The following is a 20,971-nucleotide window of genomic DNA, read 5'->3' as shown; positions in this document are numbered from 1 at the left end:
AAAGATCCAAAATATCGGGAATTATCGCGTTTGATCGCTGAATTTCATCAAAAGTAAGGCATTATTAACTTTAGAAAATTTAGGTCGCTGTGCTTCACTTTCAGCTCAAAAATCGGCCGTTTTCCATGTTTTTAACGGGTGGGAAAGCGCATGTTTCCCCATTCACTAACATGTACCGAATTGACATATGTCCTCCAGTTAAAATTTTCGGTCACGTGAGGGGGGGGGGGATCTACGCTCATTTGACATTTGGTGAAATCACCCTATAGCCTACTCCTGCACCTATTTTCAATGTTTCTATGAATAGTGATAATTGTACTGAACTGTATACAAAAATGAATCTCGCTGTACCTCGGCACATGTGACAATGCAGTGCCATTGAAACAACATAATCCCAATCAAAGATCATAGATTTTTGATTGGGATTACGCAGTCTGAGCTGCCTGCATACATACAGTGTGTGCAGATCGCTCATAGTTCACCAGGCAGCAGCCTCGCCCCTACTGCAGCGGTAGTGTGGAGTATCACTGTAACCAGCCGACCAGTGGGTGGGTGGGTGTGGTTTGTTTAACACGGGAGAGCCCGGAACCGGAGAAGCAAAGGTGAAGTTGCACGGAGCGGTGGAAAGTCGAGACCGGAACGATGGCTGGAGTTAGCAAGTGTATCAAGTACTCTATGTTCTTCTTCAATTTCCTATTTTGGGTGAGCAGAGAACTTTGTGAAGCAAACCTAGTTTCTGTTGTACCGCGTCTTAAAGCCGCAACTTTTTAATTGCATGCGGCTGAATTGTGATTTGCTTCCTTTGTGTCGCGGTGCCATTCGATTGTTGAGCACTTTAATCTCGTTTAAGTCTTCCCAGTTTCTTTAAAAGCGAAGACGTCTGCGTTTGCCGATATTATGTTCCGAGCAATTGAGCAGTTTATTGCACAGCTCTGTTGAAAGTGCTGGCGAGCGAACATGTGCATCCAACTATCAGATTTTACAAAAATACTATTACCCCAAGACTAGATGTGAATGGTTTCTGTGTTAAAGTATACCAAAAGTTGCAGCATGGAGAGTGAATGTGTATTTTTGTGTTGTGTGGATTAATTTTACGTCGTTAATTCCTTCTCTCAGTCAACCTGGGCATTGTTTTTTAAATAGATCATAATCAAAGGTACAGGTTTGTTACACATGCATCGGTCGGCGACTGTTTGGCTAGACCTACGTCACGCAGTGGCTCCATTGACTCAATCGGTTACATTGAAAGTTGTTGCCTGTTCCCCATGCCCGCTTACATTCAGTAGCAAAAAACATGGCACAAAGTGTATTCTGGAGATGTTTAGGTAACTTCTGGCCGCTTTCACCCTTCGTCTGTAAAGATTAAAAAAAAACTTGTTCAGCATTCTCCGTCTGCCTTTGACTTGTGTTTCTACCCTGGATTTGAACAGTGGAATTTGAGGAGAAGGGTGCACATCCAAGCAAGAGAGGGGAGGATCGGCTTAGAAACTCTCCAGACATCCTTCTGATATTATTAGTTGTGCTTGAAGGTATAGGACATGGATTTTCACTTCCTGGTTTGAAAAGTGTTGTCTGTTTGACCCTCCATACGTTTCTATTTCTTTCTGTTTCCTTTAAAATTAGATATCCAATCACTGTTTTCAACTTGAAATAAAATTTGGGCCATACCCAAGAATTTATTAAAAAAATATATACAGAAATAGGAGTAGGGTACTCAATCCCTCAGTCCTGCCCACCATTATATATAGTCATGGCAGATCTACACCAGGCCCTCTCTCATCTGTAGCAGTTTGCTATAGCCTTCAATTCCCTATTTTATATTGCAAAAAAAAGTATGAACTTCCTCTAATTGCTCCGAATCATTTCATGGCAGAATTCCCTTTCAGGAATTTCAGTTTATTTAAAACCCACTGAATTACTCGTCTCTACTGATGGTTCCTATCAATTTAACTTTGTTCCCATTTCATGGTTCCCCAAAGATAGACACAAAATGCTGGAGTAACTCGACAGGCAGCATCTCTGGAGAGAAGGAATGGGTGACGTTTTGGGTCAATACCCTTCTTCAGACATGGTTCCTCAATATCTGAAATAAAATTCTCATTCTTGTGTATTATTCCCAGTTCATTGTCTCTTCCCATTTCTATTTTATCCTCCTGGCTAAATTTGATTTCCTGTGATCCTAGCATCCTGTGCACACTTTCAACCTCCTCTCATCATTCGCAGCTTGGGTTTCACTCTGTAATCATGAGCAGCTCTGCTTAAAACTCCATTGTTACCATAAAAAAATCAATCCATTTTATTTGTATAGCACAAATAATTTGTATAACAAATACTACTATCATATTATGGAATAGTTGTATTTATTGTTCCTTTGTTAAAAGCTAAGATTATTTTGTTGTTTTTAATTGCTTTATGCTTTGGTGAGTGAGCGAGATCGTGCTGGTCGGTGTCGGGTCCGTGGTCAGTGTCGGGTCCAGGTCTGAGTTACTGCTGGGCTGTTCCCGTCTTCTCCCCGGTGTCTCGTCCTTGTTCAGGGGCGGCAGGAGATGTCGGTCTGGGGCTGTCGGCCCGGTGGGAGTTGAGCTGGGGTTGCCGCGCGGGCTGTGGGCCTGGGGCCGCTGGTGTCGTCGGTCACAGCCAGTGGGAAGAAAAAGCGGCAACCCCAGCTCAAATCCCTTCGGACCAACCAACAGCCCCGGAAGATTCACTGCTTCACTGCTTTCCAGCAAAGTTATGCATAACGACCTTTGGCCTGGGCATGCGCAGTCGGAAGACCGAACTCGCTTATTGTCATATGTATCGACAATGGAACAATGGTGTTCTCACTTGCAGCAGCAAAGCAGGTCGATAAATGCAATGCACATAATGCTGGTAAACAAATGATTTTTTTCAAGACAGTTATCTCTACAGCAGGGTGTGCTATCAACATTGAGTCATGTTTCTGACCAACCATCCAGATCTTAATCTGATTTGCCAATAATTCTTAGGGATATGAATCATCTCATTTTATATTTACAACACTCCTTGTTGTAAAATATTTTAAATCATGATGGTGTAACCAAACATTGCTGATTAACTCTTTGAATACATCTATTTCAATATATCTTAAAATTAGCCGAGAGTGCTTTTCTCGTAAATGTAAAATTTTAATAACTGAATTTCTTTAAAAAAAAAAAAAATCTGTTCGGACAGAAAATGCAGCCTGGGTACAAATATGATTGGTGCCTTTTTGAAGGAGCTGTATAATTGCACCCTTTTTAATCACTGAGGGCCATAATTGTACAATTTGCAGGCCAATTTTTCCATTGACCATGGAATGGAATGAATATTTGAATGGTTCATCCATGACAGCCAGAGGATTTTGGCTGTAATCTTTCTTTTTCTGTATGTTTACTAGTTCAACCAATGGATCACAGTTTCTTTAGGGGAGGGGTAGATTGACAATTTGTGGTCCATTCAACCAGAAATTCAAAACTTTCTGTAGGCCACTATTACATGCTGTTATATTGATCTCCTTGTGGAGCTCAGCAGCAGAATGGCAACTTCCTGCTGACTCCCAGCAGTTGTCATAGAATCCACCTGTTGAACCTGTACCAAGTTAAAGAGACCCAAAGTGCCGGAGTAACTCAGGGAGTCAGCAGCAGCAGCATCTCTGGAGAAGATGAATAGGTGATATTTCGGGTTGAGACCCATCGTCAGACTGGAGAAGGGTCCTGACCCGAAACATCACCTATCTATCTTCTCCACAAATTACTCCAACACTTTGTGATTTTTTTTTGTAAATCAGCATCTGCAGTTCCTTGTTTCTGCATTTTGTCCGTACCAAGTTAAACCAGGAGTTTGTCCATTCTCCCTGTGTCCAGAACTTCTGGTTTTCTCCCCACACTCCAAAGATGTACAGGGTCGTAGTCTCCTTTTTAATAGAGAGGTACAGCTCCAAGGGAGAGAGGAAAGTGTTAAATAATTCACATTTTTAAAGACTGCTTTTAAATTGTCATTCAAATAGTTTGAACACCATGACGTAAAAGTCAAATCAAGTTTATTGTCATATGCAGACGTACAGTGAGATTGCACAGACTTTAGAGATACAGTGCAGAAACTGGCCCTTTAGTCCACCAAGTCTGCGCTGAGCAGCGATCACCGCGTACACTAATACTATCGCACACACTAGGGACAATTTACAATGATACCAAAGCCAATGAACCTACAAACCTGTATGTCTTTGGAGTGTGGGAGGAAACTGGAGCACCCAGAGAAAACCCATGTGGTCACAAGGAGAATGTACAAACTCCGTACATTCTGCTCCCATAGTCAGGATTGAACCCAGGTCTCGGGTGCTGTAGGGCAGCAACTCTACCGCAGTGCCACTGTACTGCCTTACTGGTGAAAAAGGACTGCAAAAGGCCACACATTGGGTCAAAACATAATTGGAAAACAATTCATGGTCGTGCAAGAGCAGTTCACAGCGTTCCGTTGCTGAGATAGGACTAGATTGTGCAAGTTGGTTCAAGACGTGGTGGTTGTTGGAAAGTAGCTAGAGATGTGGAACGTTGGGCTTTTGTACTTCCTGCCCAATGATAGCGGCAAGAAGTGGGCATGGTCCTGAGGGTAGGGATCCCTGATGATTGGCATTGTCATTTTGAGGCAGCGTCCCATGTTAATACTTTTGATAGTGAGGTCCATGAAGAACTGGGCTGAGTCCAGCATTCTCTGCAGCCTCTTGCATGCCATATTAAGCCACGATGCAGCCAGTTAGGACACTTTCTACACTGCACCTGTAGACGTTGGTGTATTTGGTGACGTGACCAATCCCTATAAACTAGAAAGAAAGTAAAGGCACTGATGTGCCATCTATGTGATTATGTCAGGTCATCCGAGATGTTAACACCCAGGTATTTCAAGCTGCTAACTTTCTCCACCTGTTGACTCCTCAAAGAAATCATGTACATGGTCTCCCGACTTTCCCTTCCTGTACGGAACGATTAGTTTGTAGAAACGTGGAACTGCAGATGCTGATTTACACAAAAGGACATTACGTGGGTTGGTGAAGTTTCGGGTCGAGACCCTTGATCAGTCTGACGAAGGGTCCCGACCTGAAACGTCACCTTTTCACCGCCTCCAGAGATGCTGCCTGACCTGCATTATTCCAACACTTCATGTCAATTGTCCATCAATTTCTTGTTCTGTTGACGTTGAGCAAGGGATTGTCGCCACTGCACCACTCACCCAGATGTTCTACCTCTCCTCTATACACTACCCTGGCATTGACAGGTAAAGGGCCTGTTCCCTTGCCGGGTAACTTTAATTTGTTCATTTAAATGTATTTAATTATTTTAAGTTTTTTCTGCTGTTTTCATCACCTTATAAATGGAAGATTTTTTTAAAAGCAGGATTTTGATTCTTTCGATTACCTTGGAATATTTGAGGTCCACAAGTGTTCCATGTCTTTTGACGGCCGTTAAGCCTGTTAGAGCCTGTCTTAAATGCTATTATCAGCACAAAATCCACGTGATGCAGGGCCCTATCAATCAGTAACTGGCTTGAGGGGCTAAGATGCTGCTTCGGGCAAGGGCAGGTGCGGGAGGCCAAGTGAAGGTGGTTTGGTGGATCAGCAGGACCAAGTCTAGAGGTCATGAGTTGAACACCATTGAGTTAAAGCAGTCCAACTTGTTTTCAACAAGTATTTTAATGCTGTCTTTTAATCTCTTGTTTTACAGCTGAGTGGCACGGTGATACTCGCAGTGTCAATATGGATACGTGCCAGCAACGGTAGTGTGAAGGTAATTATCTTTGCTGTTTGCTTGAAGTGTTTTCTGAATGAAAGCTAGCTTAAAGGGACGGGATTCTACTTTTAAGGCTGTTTTAATTACCTGACGTGTTCTGAAGAATTTTGCAGCCATTGCCTTGCTATTTGTGATGGGCTGATGCTGTGGCCGAATATGAACTGCTGCAGGCATGTTATAGAGAAGGACACAAAGTGCTGGAGTAACTCAGTGGGTCAGGCTCCATGTGGAGGACCTTTTGGGTCGGGACCATTCTTCAGACTTATTTGTAGGCGGGGTGGGGGGGGGGGGGGGGGGGGGGGGGGGGGGGGGGGGGAAAGCTGGAAGAGGAGGAGAGGCAGGTAATAGCTGAACACAGGTGAGGGGGATTTTCATAGGCAGTTGGTTGTAACAAAGGCCAGAGATGAAACGGAAGGTGTGAGACAAAGGGATTGAAGTGGTGAATCGTGAAGCCAGAGAAAGGCATGTAGGGGAAGGGAAGAAATGGGTGCGGGTTTAGGTGGGGCACAGGGAAGGGGGTGGGGGGGGGGGAGAATGGGGATGGGTGGGTGTTAGAGGTTGCCTAAATTTGGAGAATTTAACACTTCATACTGTTGGGTTGTACGTTTTTCAAGCAGCAATGGAGACGACCTATTTTACTCTCACAAATGGGTGCCAAGAATGTTTAATTGTCAAATGTACCAAAACAGCAATGAAATTCTCACTTGCAGCAGCATAACTCGTCTGTAAACAGGTCAAAAATTAAACTAAACTCAATATTAGAGGAAAACAAAGCAAGGCCCAAATTCCCTCATGCAACTGAGTCAGTTTGAATGTATGAATGAATAAATGAATGTTTATTGACCAAGTATTTACACATACAAGGAATTTGTCTTGGTGTTCCGCTCGCAAGTAACAACACGACATACAGTAAACCATTAAGAATAAAACATTAAAATATTATGAATAAAACATTATAATTTAAACATGTGAATGAAATAAAATACCAGAGCAAAAGGAGGCCACAGACTTTTGGTTATTGAGTAGAGCTACTACTCGTGGAAAAAAGCTGTTTTTATGTCTGGCTGTGGCGGCCTTGACAGTCTGGAGTCGCCTTCCAGAGGAAGTGATTCAAAGAGTTTGTGGCCAGGGTCAGAGATGATCTTACCCACTCGCTTCCTGGCCGTTGCAGTGTACAGTTTGTCAATGGGGAGGGCAAGGCGATGTCATATGGAGGTCAGGCTGTTGCCCATGCAGCACGTCCACTCTCTCCACGTCGCTGATCGATCCAAAGGAACAGCAGGGCCATTACAGTTTGGCACCAGCACCGTCGCAGGAGCTGCCAGAGCGAGGTTGTAGACAACGACGAACTGCCTTGGGGGCTCCGACTCCAGATTTTCTTGAGGTTTACTCCTGGAGCCTTTTCCATGACTGGATATGGCAACAAGGCAGTGAAAGTTTTAAATCAGAGTTTTCCTTCCCCTGGATGGACTGCCTTCCCAGGCTGACGAGCCCCATCTGCCCGAGACTCAAGGGGGCAGGAGCATCTACCTTCCCGTGCAGGTCTATAGCACCTGCCCACTGCCCATCTTTTTGGAATACTGCTATAGGAACATTTCCATTCACTAATGACGGGTTGCGATCTTGGTTTAATTTTTACAAAATGCAAGACCTCTGTTCCACCATCCTGCATTGGAAAGTCATTTAGATCTAGTGCTCAAATATCTGGTGTGAGACTTTAACACACTCTGTCCCAGAGGCAAATGATTCACTAATTTGTTTTTGTTTTAGAACGTAAATTTGATGAATAAGACACTTAAGAATCTATTCATTTATCATCAACCAAACTTAATTGTCCCAAATTTAAAGGAAATTAATCTCCTACAACACTAGCGACCCCTAACCCCTTACCTCCTCCCTCACCTCCACAGTTCTCATCTCAGATCCCAGCACCCGTCCCTACCTGGTTCATTCATCACCTTCCTTCCTTATCATGTTCCTTCATCTCAGCTTTCACCTCCCTGCCTCTGTCTCTCATCCTTTCTTCCCCACCTACTCCATCTGCACCAATCCCCCCTCATCTAGATCTCACTTGCCAGCACCTGCTTCTTCCTCCCCTCTACCCCCACCCCTCGCCTCTATATATTGGCTATCTCCCCTTTACACTCTTGGCCTCGCTGCATGGCCCTGACCCCAAACGTCGACTATCCCTTTCCCACCACAGATGGTGCCTAACCTGAGATCCTCCAGCATTTTTTTAAAATTTATTTCGGATCGCAAGGCCTGCAGTTTGTTGTGCCTCCTTTTTTTCTTCTTTTTTTTCTTCTTACAAAGTTAGAATTTTTTCTTACTGGCTATATATTCACTCTAGGGTGTATTTTGCATTCTGTTGAGTGCCAGCTATAAAGATGCAAGGCATGGAGGACAACACGTGGTGTGGTTTGTTTTGTTTTATGTTCCTGTTGTACAATCGGGAAAGGCTTCTAATGGAATGCCTTGCTTGGCAATTCATTCGCAACCCCTCTCTGCTGCTGAATGGAAAGGTTCAGTACTTCTTACAGAAGTGGGCAAAGTTGATGTGTTCCATGGTTTGGGAGCTGTGGCCTCGCACGCAGTTCGCTTTTCTTGACCTCCCCACTTTCATACTTCAACTTCCAGAGCAGGGGCCGCAATGAGTGAGATTTCAGCAGCAAGGTTGGTACGGTGACACAGCGGTAGAGTTGCTGCCTTGCCACGCCAGAGACCCAGGTTCGATCCTGTCTTTGGGTGCTGTTTGTAAGTTCTCCCTGTGACCACGTGGGGTTTCACCGGGTGCTCTGGTTTTCTTCCACTCCCCAATGACGTACAGGTTTGTAGGTTATTTGGTTTTGGTAAAATTGTCGCTACTGTGTAGGACTGTGTTAGTGCACCTGGTGATTGCTGGTCGGCAAGGACTCTGACCAAAGGGCCCGTTTCCGTGGTGTATCTCCAAAGTCTAACGTAAATCTGCAATTCCTTGTATCGATAATACCATTGTTGGTATTTAAGATTCTTCTTATATTACATTTATTGTGGGTGTATAGTGAATTAATAATGATTCAATGGTGTAACAATAGTGATATCAAGATTTATTGAATTGACAAATGCTGCCTTTATTGGCGTGTATACAGCTATTTCCATAATTTTGTAATTTCACATCTCTTTTCACAGCAAATTGGTGCTGTGAGTGTGTCAGAATTCTACCCTGCAATCAACCTTCTGATTGCAGTTGGGGCGATCATTATGGTGTTTGGATTTCTTGGATGCTGTGGAGCCATTAAAGAAAGCAGGTGCATGCTGCTCCTGGTATGTATTTGTGGGTCAGACTTTTGTGAATGCTAACAATATTTGTAAGAAAATGTCAGAAGTAAATTTTCGACTATGGGTGATAGGGTAGGTTAATAGTACTGGCATCCCCCAACTTAAGTAATAGGGAACTTGTGTTAACTCGTAATTCTTTAAGGCCACTGCTTTATTTCTGAGTAGCGCTGCTCAGTGATCTTGGTAGCAGTGAGTGGCCTTTCTGCAAGCCTGTCATGTTCTCATGGATGCTTCCATGCAGTCTCAGTGCTGTAGCTATCTCCCCCCCCCCCCCCCCCCCCCCCCACCCTGTCCCTGTGCATTAGGGTAGCTTTACCCCCACCCCCGGTACCCTTGTCAGTTCCCCGCACGGCACAGAGCCCTCCGCATCTGGACTCTGCCTCGGGGAACCTGGAATCTGAGCGGGGGTTCACACCTATCTACTCCCACCACCATGCGTGAGAGATCTTCATCATTATTAGAATTTGACCAGTGTTGTCCTGATGAGCAGGGTTAAGTATGACATGTAGTTTGTGCATGTTTAGAAAGCTCTCTGCTGTTAGTAGAGAATTGTTCATGTCATAGGACGAGAATTAGGCCATTTGGCCCATCAAGTCTACTCTGCCATTCAATCATGGCTGATCCATCTTTCCCTCTCAACCCCATTCTACTGCTTTCTTCCCATAACCCCTGACACCCTTACTAATCAAGAATCTGTCAATCTCCGCCTTAAAAATATCCATTGACTTGGCCACCATGGCCGTCTGTGGCAATGACCTCCAAAAATTCACCACCCTCTGACTAAAGAATTGATATGGAACTGCTGTTGGCTTTCACTGAACTTCATCTTTTCCCAAACCATAACTTGCAGTATATGATAGCTTTACTTTGCACTTCATATTCATGGAGCAAATTTGTTCATTTGTGCAATTGAAACTTAGGCTGAACATTTTAATTAATAGAAATACCTGGTTTGGTAAAGGTCCTGAACTCCACACAGCTCAGTATGTCACAACACCAAGAGTCGGCAAAATCCCACAGATTTCACATGGCTGTGAAGAAGGACCATTTTCTTATATTAAAAAAAAAATCTTCCAGATGCCAATACCACAATCTGAAAGTTAGTGATTGTTAGATGTGCCTCTTAAGATTTTCGTTGAAAGGATACGTTCTGTTTCGGAAAGAAAATGCAGCCAAATGCAACAAAGAGAAGTGATTTTTGATAAATAATTTGGATAAGAAGGACAGCTTATACTTTGCAGAATGAGGTTTTCGGCAGCCAAATTAAAAAAGAGTTGGCAAAACTACTAGCAGAAAACGTACTGGGGAGAGGAGGTCAAAGCAAAGATTTATAAGAGTTCAGCATAAACTTTAAATGCACCATACTCTGGTGTACATTTCCCATGTAAATTACTTCTTTTTATGTATAACATTCTCTTTTATTATTTCATAGTTCTTCATTGGACTTCTCCTTATTCTGGCTATTCAAGTAACTGCTGGCATTTTAGGTATAGTGTATAAATCACAGGTAATGTTTTCCATATGCTTACTCCAAAAAGTATTACCGTTAGAATAAATTCCGGTTTGATCCAGGATGTGATTAAATATTCCGTGTGTCTCCAGATTGAAGAAACGTTGAAGGAAAAGTATAAATTACTGATTCCCTTAAGTGCTCAAGAAGAAAGTGTCAAGCAACAGATAGAAGACATACAGAAAGAGGTAAATTTGTTCCTAATTTATTGTACTTCTTGAATGCTTCTTTGAATAAAATACTTGTTTGGTGTACAGATTGGTGTGGCGCAGTGGTAGAGTTGCTGTCTTACAGCAGCAGAGATCCAGCTTTGATCCTGACTATGGGTACTGTCTACACGGAGTTGATGTGTTCTCCCCATAACCGCCTGGGTTTTCTCCCATTTCCTCTCACACACCAAAGATGTACAGGTTTGTGGGCTAACTAGCTTCTGTAAATTGCCCCTTGCGTGCAGGTAGAAATTGTAAATTGTCCCTAATGTGTAGGATAGTGCTAGTGTATGGGGGTCGCTGGTCGGTGTGGACTTGCTGGTCCGAAAGGCCTGTATCTCTAAACTAAAGTACTCTTTCAAGTAGGTGGTTCATGTAAAATTAGTCATTGTTATATCACAGCCATTGCAGTCAGATGGAATTGGCAGGTTTGAATTATACTTGATCGATTTAATTTTACGCCGTAATTTCTCCCACTTTTCATCCAATTGCTTACCCTTATGTTGTTTCTCCTCCCTTACTTAATTTCCATGCACTTAACCAATTTTTGGCTGGAAATGTATTTTGCATCACTAACATTGAACATGCAGTCTTTTAACGTGAAAGCATTGGACTCGGCCTCTGCTGCTCATTCCATTGAAGTTGGCTGAGGGAATTTTGTGTACATTGTGCTAACGTGACTAAGAGCATATTTTAATACAGCTGTTTAGGGCTTATTTGTTCTCTGATTTATCACTGCCATTTTCGAATTCTGGTGATAAGTCCTAAACTCAAAGTTCAGTGGAATAATGTCAGTTTAGTTTTAGAGATACAGTGTGGAAACGGGTCCTTCGTCCCACCGTGTCCGTGCCGACCAGTGATTCCCGTTCACTAACTATCCTACACACGAAGGACAAATTACAGAAGCCAAGTTAAACTACAGACTTGTACGCCTTTGGAGTGTGAGGTAACCGGAGAACCCACGCCGTTTACGGAGAGACCGTACAAAATCCATACAGACAGCATCCGGAGACAAGATTGAACCTGGGCCTCTGGCGCTGTAAGGCAGTAACTCTACCCCTACTGCTTTATCGCTGCGCCACCGTGCAAAATGTGTTTGGATCTATGTAAAATTACTATAATGTAGCTGATGTGATTCTAACAAAATTACTTTTGAACATATCCTGTTGCTCATGTTATGTGACAGAATTCAACATTAAGTTGCAAAGGAGTAACAATTGGGGTGTTCACAGCATTATGCTACATTTATATGTTGGCGCCTTATAAACAGTGACGTCCTCATTTTAGCTGAATTTGCCCTTGCGAGGCTGGGGTGAATGGGGAAATTATTTGTCTACATTGCCATTTCGATAGGGCTACAATGTGCTTCTCCATGGAAGCGGAGTATTTTTCGGCTTTTTCGGTTTGTGTTTCGCATTGCTGGTACTTTTTCTGCTGCTGTCAAATGATTTAAAATGGAACATAAAGTCCGAGTTATCTTTTTGCGATTTGCTTCCCACCTGTGTTCTACAAAATGTACACTTCTTTCAGTTTCCAAATCACAGTGGTTGTGCTTCCTGGATCAATTGATTACGCCTGTGTTTCAGTCATTGTGTGACACTCCACAAGATTAGATTTATCGCAGTTGATTGCAAGTCATTGCAGTAAAAGACAGAAATAACACACGTGGGGAAAAACTGCGAAAGCAGTAGACTGACCAGACAGATCTACGGTTGAGGTTCATAATATTATTCAATGTAAACATGTGGTCGGTGAGGAAATATTGGGTATAACCATTGCAATAATCATTCAAACTCAAAACCCATAATCCCCAGAAGCTCAGTTGATGTGTGGCAGAGATGACCATTTCTTCCCAATAAAATGTCAGTATATTCTTTAAGACTGAATCCAAATTGATCTTTTAAACATACGAATCAAGATATGAAGAAGCTTTGTTGATGAATAACTGAACCACTGACAGTAAACTTCGTGAAGTGTCAGAAGCTAAGACCAGAAAAATGCCATTTGTGAAATTATTTCCCAGCCAGTCAGGATGAATGTCCACATGTAGTGATGGAATAAGTTCATAAGTTATAGAAGCAGAATCATTTTGTCTTCTGCCTCCAAAATACAGTTTAATGGGATTGAACTCGAGGCAAAATATAATGCATTATTGCCAATACTGAGTGGATTTCTGAGAGACTACTGATAAATGGCATACCATTGAATAGCATTGAAACAGAAACATAGAAAATAAGTGCAGGTGTAGGCCATACAGCCCTTCGAGCCAGCAGCGCCATTCAGTATGATCATGGCTGATCATCCAAAATCAGTGTCCCATATCCAATGATTCCTTTAGTCCTAAGAGCTAAATCTCACTCTCTTGAAATTAGCTTTTTAGTGGAACAGGAGACAACTTTGGGGCAATACACCAATAATCATCGAGCCCTGCTTTCTCTCGCATCCTCTGTTTAAAATATTAATCCTTGAAAAGATGCAATATTTTGTACCAACTGCTTCCAATGGTGAAGTTTTGGATTTGTGATGATTAGATTTGACTGTACATATCTCCACATTAATAATTTCTATGTACTGTAATTGGTTGGAAGATGATCTTAAAGTGTACATCAAATCCAAAATAAGTGCAAATAAAGAGTGAATAAAAAGTATCCTTTGGACTTTCTGAAAGAATAGATGCAGTGGGTTCATAGTTGTGGGGAAAAAATATTCAAGCACTTTGTTTTGTTTTACTTTTTAAGAATAAATGCTGCGGTCTGTTGAATGGCTACAAAGATTGGGCAAATGTTCCACCATCCTGTGTCTGCCATGACAAAGATTCAATTAGCTGTATGCAGATACCAAACGGGCTTGTTTGGGCTAAGGTAACTAACCATCGCAAAGTGTACCTCAGACTGATGTTATCTTTTGTTTTTTGAGCACATGAGAAATTCACCCATGGTCATGGTTAGGCTTGTATTAATGCAAATGGGATCAATGACGTTGTTTATCCAGAAACGTGTAGTCTTCTACCATGCCAGAGTTCAATATGGCTTGCTGTGAGTAAACCATGAGATAGCTACCCCAACTTACATGGAAGGACCATTACTAGGGTCAATTGAAGAGGTACAGTTGAACATGTAATCATCTTGAGGCCTTTATTCATGGTGTTGAGCTGAAGCAATGTGACTGGGTGGAGAGACGAAAAAAGAGCCCTGACCTGAAATATCGTCGATACATTTCCCTCCACAGATGCTGCCTGACCCGCTGAGTTCTTCCAGGATTTATTTTGCTTAATGTGACTGGGTGCTCTTTAAGAAGGCTGTTGAAAAGGAGGGATTTCAATCTTTTGCAAAGATAGCATAGGTCTTTCTGATTATTTAGATTATTAAGTAATCCCCCACCCCCACATCAGTCTGAAGAAGGGTCTCGACCTGAAACGTCACCCATTTCCTCGCTTCATAGATGCTGCCTCACCTGCTGCGTTTCTCCAGCTTTTTGTCTGCCTTTGATTTTTCCAGCATCTGCATGCAGTTCCTTCTTAAATATTTGGATTATTAAACTATTTTAAAAAGGCAAGAAAGTTGATTGTGACTCATACAATGACTTGGAGGCACAAGGAACACGGATGCCGGTTTACCAAAAAAAGTGCAAAATTCTGGAGTAACTCGCGGGTCAGGTCAGGTAGAATTTGTCTGAAGAAGAGTCCAGACCCGAAACGTCACTTATCCATGTTCTCCAGAGATGAATTACTCCAACACTTTGTGTCTTTAAATGACTTGGAAATTGGCACACTGAAAAAAAAACATTTCCAAATTCGCCAATGGCACCAAACTGGAGATGAGGAAAAACAGGGCAGATAATACAGTTTATCTCATAGATAAGCTGGTAGAATGTGGAGCGTGGTAAATGGAATTTAGATGCATAAGAGAATGCAATTTGGGGGATGGTGGGAGATGGATTAGCAAAGCAAATGTCCTGTCAAGCTTCATTTAATAGAGGGATTGAACACAAAAGCAGAAAATTGTGCTAGGCCTTTGTAAAAGTCTAGCTAGATTACATCCAGATATTGCGATAAATTCTGGTGCCCGAGTTACTTTACTTTTAAAACACAAAGTGCTTGCGCTACAACACCAGGCTAAGTGCTCACCCAAGAAATCCAAGCTCAATGCCAAAGTAATATGTGAACTACCGATACGCGCGTATGCGAGAGGACAATAGCTATTCAGTAATAAGATATCTACGCATTAACAAACACACAAGCTAAATGTTTAACCAAGAAACCCAATCCCAATGCCACATGAGAATCTAAAATACCTTTACACGCTTCACCTCTTCACTGGTGTTTCGTTGAGTTAGGTCCACGACACCTCGTGAAGGCACAACAGTTGGTTCTGGTGTCCCAGAACAACCCCCCTCATTACCTGCTCTCACCACCTATGCTACGAGTGTGCACTGCAAAGCAGCTATGTAAATATCAACTGAGTAAAATAAACTACAGATGATTGATTCAACACAAACAAATGCTCACATAAAATGTGAGGAGCCTTGAGAGAGTACAGAGGAGATTTACTTTGAATGTTTGAGGAAGACAACTAGACTAAAGTTACTAAATATAGACGGTGTCTAACACTGGGGCTACTGAGTATCAAGTGATATTTCTGTAACTCATGCCCCTATGTTGACTAGATTTTGCGATAAATAGGACATCGGCTGAATTAATATCTTAGGATTGGAACAGAACATTTAGCAGTCATCCCCTGTTCCTGACCATATGTAGAAGGAACTAAGTGACGAGCCTTCAACAATCAGTTTTTCTAAATTCTAAATAGCAAATTTCTTTAAGCAAAAGCCAGGATTTTGAATTTAAGATCTATAATTTCTTGCATCAAGGGTTGTGAGAGAATAAAATCTCTGCTGGATTTGAGGAGGCACCTTGTGTGAAATGAAGACTAGGATATATAGACACGATACTGCAGATGCGGGAATCCTGAGGCAAAAGTAAACTGGAAGAACTCAGCGGATTAGGCAGCATCTGTGGAGGGAAACGGACAAGCTGCATTTCGGACAGGACCTTTCTTCAGATTTCTGTTTCTTTTTTTCTCTCGACTTCTCTGTCTCTCTGTTTCTGTTTTTTCTTGATGGCCAAACTATAAGAGGCTTGCAATATCCCAGGTGTGGACAGGGACCCATTAAACAAAGACATCCTTTGGCGGGATCTAAATGCAGCTTCTCACACCTTGAGACAGGTCATACAAAATATTACTAGGTGTTAGTAAATTACTGGCTTCAAATTTGCACTGACAACATTACTGAGAATAGAAATGTCAGAGAAATAATTTGGCTCCATTACTGACTTTTTATTCAGTCAGAGCTGAGGTGGGCAGTTCTGGGAAACTAAGATGTGCTGAGGATAATGCTACTGCCAGCTTTGGCCAATATTATTTGGAGATCCACTTGTACAGACCAGGCTCACCTAAGAATTCCATAGCTGTGGTAATACGGGCAGAATTTTGTTGAGTGCCTCCATTTTTTTTTTTTAGTATTCAAAGGGGCAAACACTTTCAGAAAGGATCTAAACCTACTGGTCCAATTCATACTGTATAGCTAATCGATCTAACTCTGTGGATTGGTTTAACACTTACAGTTTGCTTTCGTCCATCTCCTCCCTCCAGTCATGTGGCACTGTGCTGATCGACATCCTGAAGGACCATCTCGTTATAGTAGTTGGCATTGCCTTGGGGCTGGCAGTGGTTGAGGTAAAATACTATTGTATATTCCTTACTATTTAATAAAAGCTTTCAGGGTGTCATTTTTCCATGATTAATTCCACTGTGATTTTTCTGCAGGTATTTGGACTAATCCTGTCCATGACCTTGTACTGCCAAATCAAGAATAAATGAAAAAGAAAGTTTTCCACAGTTGGTGTTTTGGTTCAGTTACAATGTTTAATGCTGCATCTTCTGGCAATGTAAATCATACCTGAGCTTAAACTGCAATCTTGATTTTTTTTTTTTTTTTCTCTCCATCTTTCCTGATCAATAAGATAAATTTTGAGGATGTAGTTTATTCACACCTCCTTGTACTGTGGTGTTTTGCAACATGTTTGTTCAGTTAATTCTAGTTGATTTATAGTGTTTCAGTATGGCTGCTTTGATCAGCAACTATCTTTGTCAATGTTGGGGAATAGGGTTATCAATATTGGAAAGGTGACGAGGGCGCTCAGTCTTTCAAGCAATGCCATTTCACTAAATCAGGTAAAGATTCATCATATCTAATCAATCGAAAGATGGGGCCCATCACATTGAAGAATGGGCCAGTGAAATTGTAGCAAAATAGCATTCTGTTTAACAAGAAAAGGCTGTGTGTATGTGTGAAAATAGGCTGACAATTCATCATGTACAATTTTACAGACCTGTTTCACCCAACTGACTCAAGAGAACCAGCCTATTCACTTTATCAATGTACTGGCTTAAATTAATATTGGCCAGAATTTTACGGCAAGAAACATGGGGCCCGCTCTACACAGAGTGTTTGAAGGAGTAAAGTGATCAACTTCCAGTGTCCACATTTGAATTTCAAATGCAGAAAGGATAATGTTTTGTTTTGACCCTGTCACCATTTTGGTTACTATGCTGAGATGCTTTCCATTCCAATACAAGGAGAATGAGGTGGTAATGTCTCCATGAAGGTTCTTGTGCATTCATATAGAAATTAACTTGGCACTTCAGTCTTAATTCCAACCAACTAATATCAACTTCGAACGTAGAGATTTGTTTCTTCCGATTGTTGGAGCCTTCAAAATATCAAAACTTTTATTTCATTGATTTACCTATTCTAAGAAACAGCGTCTCAGTAAAGATTCTTTAGTCTGATGCAGGAGGTAACTGTGAGCATTTGAATTCCTGTTGAGTAGTTATGTGTAAATTTGTTGCATCGTGTTGCCAGGTAGTGTAACTGGTGTTTGAAATAAGTGTTTTTTCCAGCAGTCATTGGATTAACATCAAAAAGTAGTCAGTCGTGGCCTAGTTTATGGTGTTGGGAATCATCTAATAAGATTTATCGGATACTTGTTAAATGAATATGATCTTTCAGAAAAATTTGGATGAATGGGGAAAGTTAATTGCATGACAACTCTTTAGTTTAAGACCTAGCAACAAGGAAATTAATCCTAGGATATTGTGTTTACTTCGCTCCTGGCTAGGTGTATGTTAAGATATGATGGCAACCAAACCATGTCAATTGTTAAGATTATGAAATCCAACTCGTTGTATGTCTACGCTGTGTTGGATTGAGACGTATGGTAATCTAAACTTGGTTATGACTGTTTAACTACATGGGTTCTTGGAGAGTTTTATTCTACAGATATTTTGAGCTTTTTGTATTTTTTTTAAATGATTTTGTAATTTTGAGAATTAAAGTTAAAATGTATTAATTGTCATTGTGTTTATAAGAATAAAAAGTTGAAAAGCTCTGAATCTGACTGCTGTGTGTGAAATGTAACTGTGTGGTGATTTCCTCTCTCCCCCCCCCCCCCCCCCCCTGGATTATGACACATTTAGAATTAATTATCTATAGAGCATCCATTGGGAGTGTGCTGAAATATCTGGGTTGGCTGGGACATAATCTTGCATTGGTGAAAAAAAGACACCAAGTGCTGGAATAACTCAGTGGGTCAGGCAGCATCTATGGAGGGAATGGGTAGATGACATTTTGGGTCGTGACCCTTCTTCATGCTATGTCTGAGGAAGGGTCCTTGCCTTAACCCAAAACATCTGCCATTCCCTCCACAAATGCTGCCTGACCTGCTGAGTTACTCCGGCATTTTGTGTTTTGCTCAAGATTCCATCGCCTGCACTTCCTTGTGTCCCCAGATGCAATCATTTAATGTTCATGACATTGGTTCAGCAGAAGCGTGTATCAGGTAGCATCTGTGGAGGAAAATGGGCAGACAATGTTTTGGGTCGGGGCCCTTCTTCTGATTACATTGTGTAGAGGGGAGATAGCTGGTAGAAAGAGGTGTGGAGGGTGGCACGAGAGCAGGCAAGTGATGGTGGATCCAGATGAGGTGGGGTTCATTTGGAAGATCTTCACAACTCTTTCTCCGCTACATTGACAACTGTGTTGGAACCGCCTCCTTCATATGCAGAACTTGTCAATTTAATAACCCAACAACCAACTTCCACCCTGCCCTCAAATTCACTTGGACCATCTCTGACACCTCTCTCTCCTTTCGTGATCTACCATCTTCATTTTGGAATTCAGACTATCCATTGACATTTGCTACAAACCCACTGACTCTCACAGCTAATTTGAATACACCTCCTTCCACTCTGTTTCTTGCAAGGCCACCACCACTTTATCACAATTTCTCCATCGCCACCACATCTGCTCTCAACTTGAGCCTTTCCACTCTTGGACATCCGCTGGTCCTCTCTTTAATATACAGGATTGCCCGCCTCCTCCTCCCTCCGCATTTATGGATGGAGTCCTCACCTGTGTCTTCTGCATTTCTGCTCACACACCCAACATCCACCCCACCCCTCCCCCTAGACAGAACAAGGGATCCCTGCCTTTCACCCCACTAAAGATAGACACAAAAGTGCTGGAGTAACTCAGCGAGTCAGGCAGCATACTTTATCTGGGGAAAATGGATAGGTGAGGTTTCCAATCAGTACCCTTCAGACTCCCCACCCGTTCCACCAAAAATCCTTCAACAAGCTTTCTAGTTCATGGTTATATGTTGTTCACACCAGCTTCCATCCAACATCCTGCCTTTCAGGGAATCCCTTCGTCTGAGGTCATCTGTTGCCGGCCACCTTTTTAATCCCAGTTATTTTCTGCTCTCCCTGCAATCAGTCTGAAGAAGGGTCATGACCTGAAATATTACCTATCCCTTTTTCTCCAGAGAAGCTGCCCGACCTGTTGAGTTACTCCAGCATTTTATGTCTATCTTTGGTATAAACATGTAATTTACAGTTTCTTGGTATTACATGCTCGCCCAACCAGCTTCTGCACACAATACATCATTCATTCTTCAAACATTTCATCAGCTTCAGATCTTTCCTACCCTTTCTCAATTAAGATGTGCACAATTTGACGATTATCTTTCATATGGAAGAGATGATGCACAGCAGTGCTCGACTATTAAGATATTTGTGTACATACACAAAGCTGGAGTAACTGAAGCGGGGCGGCACAGTGGTAGCTTTGCTGCCTTACAGCGCCAGAGACTCGGGTTCAATCCTGACTACGGGTGCTGTTTGTACGGAGTTTGTACGCTCTCCCTGTGACTTGGTTTTCCCCGGGTGCTCCGGTTTCCTCCCACACTCCAAAGATGTGCAGTTTAATTGGTTTTGGTTAAATTGTCCTTTGTAGGATAGTGTTAGTGTATGGGGTGATCATTGATCGGCATGGATTCGGGGGGCCGAAGGGCCGGTTTGTGAGCCTTATCTCTAAACTAAGCACAGCAGGTCAGGCAGCATGTCTGGAGAAAAGGAATAGGTGACGATGTTTTCTCCTGAGATGCTGCCTGACCCGCTGAGTTACTCCAGCTATCTTTGTGTCTATCTTCGGTGTAAACCGGCATCTGCAGTTCCTTCCTACACAAGATATTTGTTTGCATGGCTTTTCCTCAATCTGTAGGGACTTGCAGTACGATGCAACTTCCATTTTTTTTAAACAATTAATTATCTGTGCCTGGTACGATGAATTGTATTTATTATCAGATGCAGTCAGTTTCGTAGAATAGTTTCTCTTGTCTGTCAGCCCTTTGATATGTTGCCAGATTTATGACCCATGATTACAACATGATTGGGTAACTAATACAACAACTTATTTTATAGCACGCAATGCGCACACTCTTTATGGTCTTAACTTCATACTTCCAGTGAGTCATTGTTTGATTATTTATTTGAAGCAGATGAAGAGTTAAGGTTTATTTGTCTTCTACCATATTTGAAACTTTTCCCCCTCATTCAAATATTTCTGCTCATCGAACTTTGGTTACATTTTTTATTGCCATCACGGGTCTAGATCTTTGCCCTCAAGTTATTGACAGCCTCTTGTCAATTAGATAGTGAGTTACTGCGTTTTATTTGCTGCAGTGAAGATTCTTGATTTGCTGTTTGGAATAGAGTTGCAGGATTCAGACTCTGTATTAATGAAAGGATGGG

At 42.0% G+C, this 20,971-nt stretch overlaps 1 protein-coding gene across 1 annotated transcript; it reads left to right on the top strand.

Moving 5' to 3' along the window:
- Positions 1 to 545: 545 nt before the first annotated feature.
- On the top strand, positions 546 to 18,274 carry LOC129706432 (tetraspanin-8-like). The gene is made up of 8 exons (XM_055650736.1): positions 546 to 702; positions 5,718 to 5,780; positions 8,952 to 9,086; positions 10,534 to 10,608; positions 10,704 to 10,799; positions 13,559 to 13,681; positions 16,472 to 16,555; positions 16,646 to 18,274. The coding sequence occupies exons 1-8, from the start codon at positions 643 to 645 to the stop codon at positions 16,697 to 16,699; spliced, it is 690 nt and encodes a 229-aa protein (XP_055506711.1). The 5' UTR covers positions 546 to 642; the 3' UTR covers positions 16,700 to 18,274.
- The last annotated feature ends 2,697 nt before the right edge of the window (positions 18,275 to 20,971 follow it).

Source organism: Leucoraja erinacea, chromosome 19, assembly GCF_028641065.1.
Source record: "Leucoraja erinacea ecotype New England chromosome 19, Leri_hhj_1, whole genome shotgun sequence".
Taxonomy (NCBI): Eukaryota; Metazoa; Chordata; class Chondrichthyes; order Rajiformes; family Rajidae; genus Leucoraja; species Leucoraja erinaceus.
The sequence above is the reverse complement of the archived record's forward strand: the minus strand, read 5'-3'. Positions and strand labels throughout refer to the sequence as shown.

Excerpts from the sequence above, each read along its gene's own strand:
- LOC129706432 (XM_055650736.1), top strand. The coding sequence starts at position 643 with ATGGCTGGAGTTAGCAAGTGTATCAAGTACTCTATGTTCTTCTTCAAT. Across the intron at positions 13,682-16,471 it reads ACGGGCTTGTTTGGGCTAAG|TCATGTGGCACTGTGCTGAT; the intron begins GTAACTAACCAT and ends TCCTCCCTCCAG. Across the intron at positions 16,556-16,645 it reads TGGGGCTGGCAGTGGTTGAG|GTATTTGGACTAATCCTGTC; the intron begins GTAAAATACTAT and ends ATTTTTCTGCAG.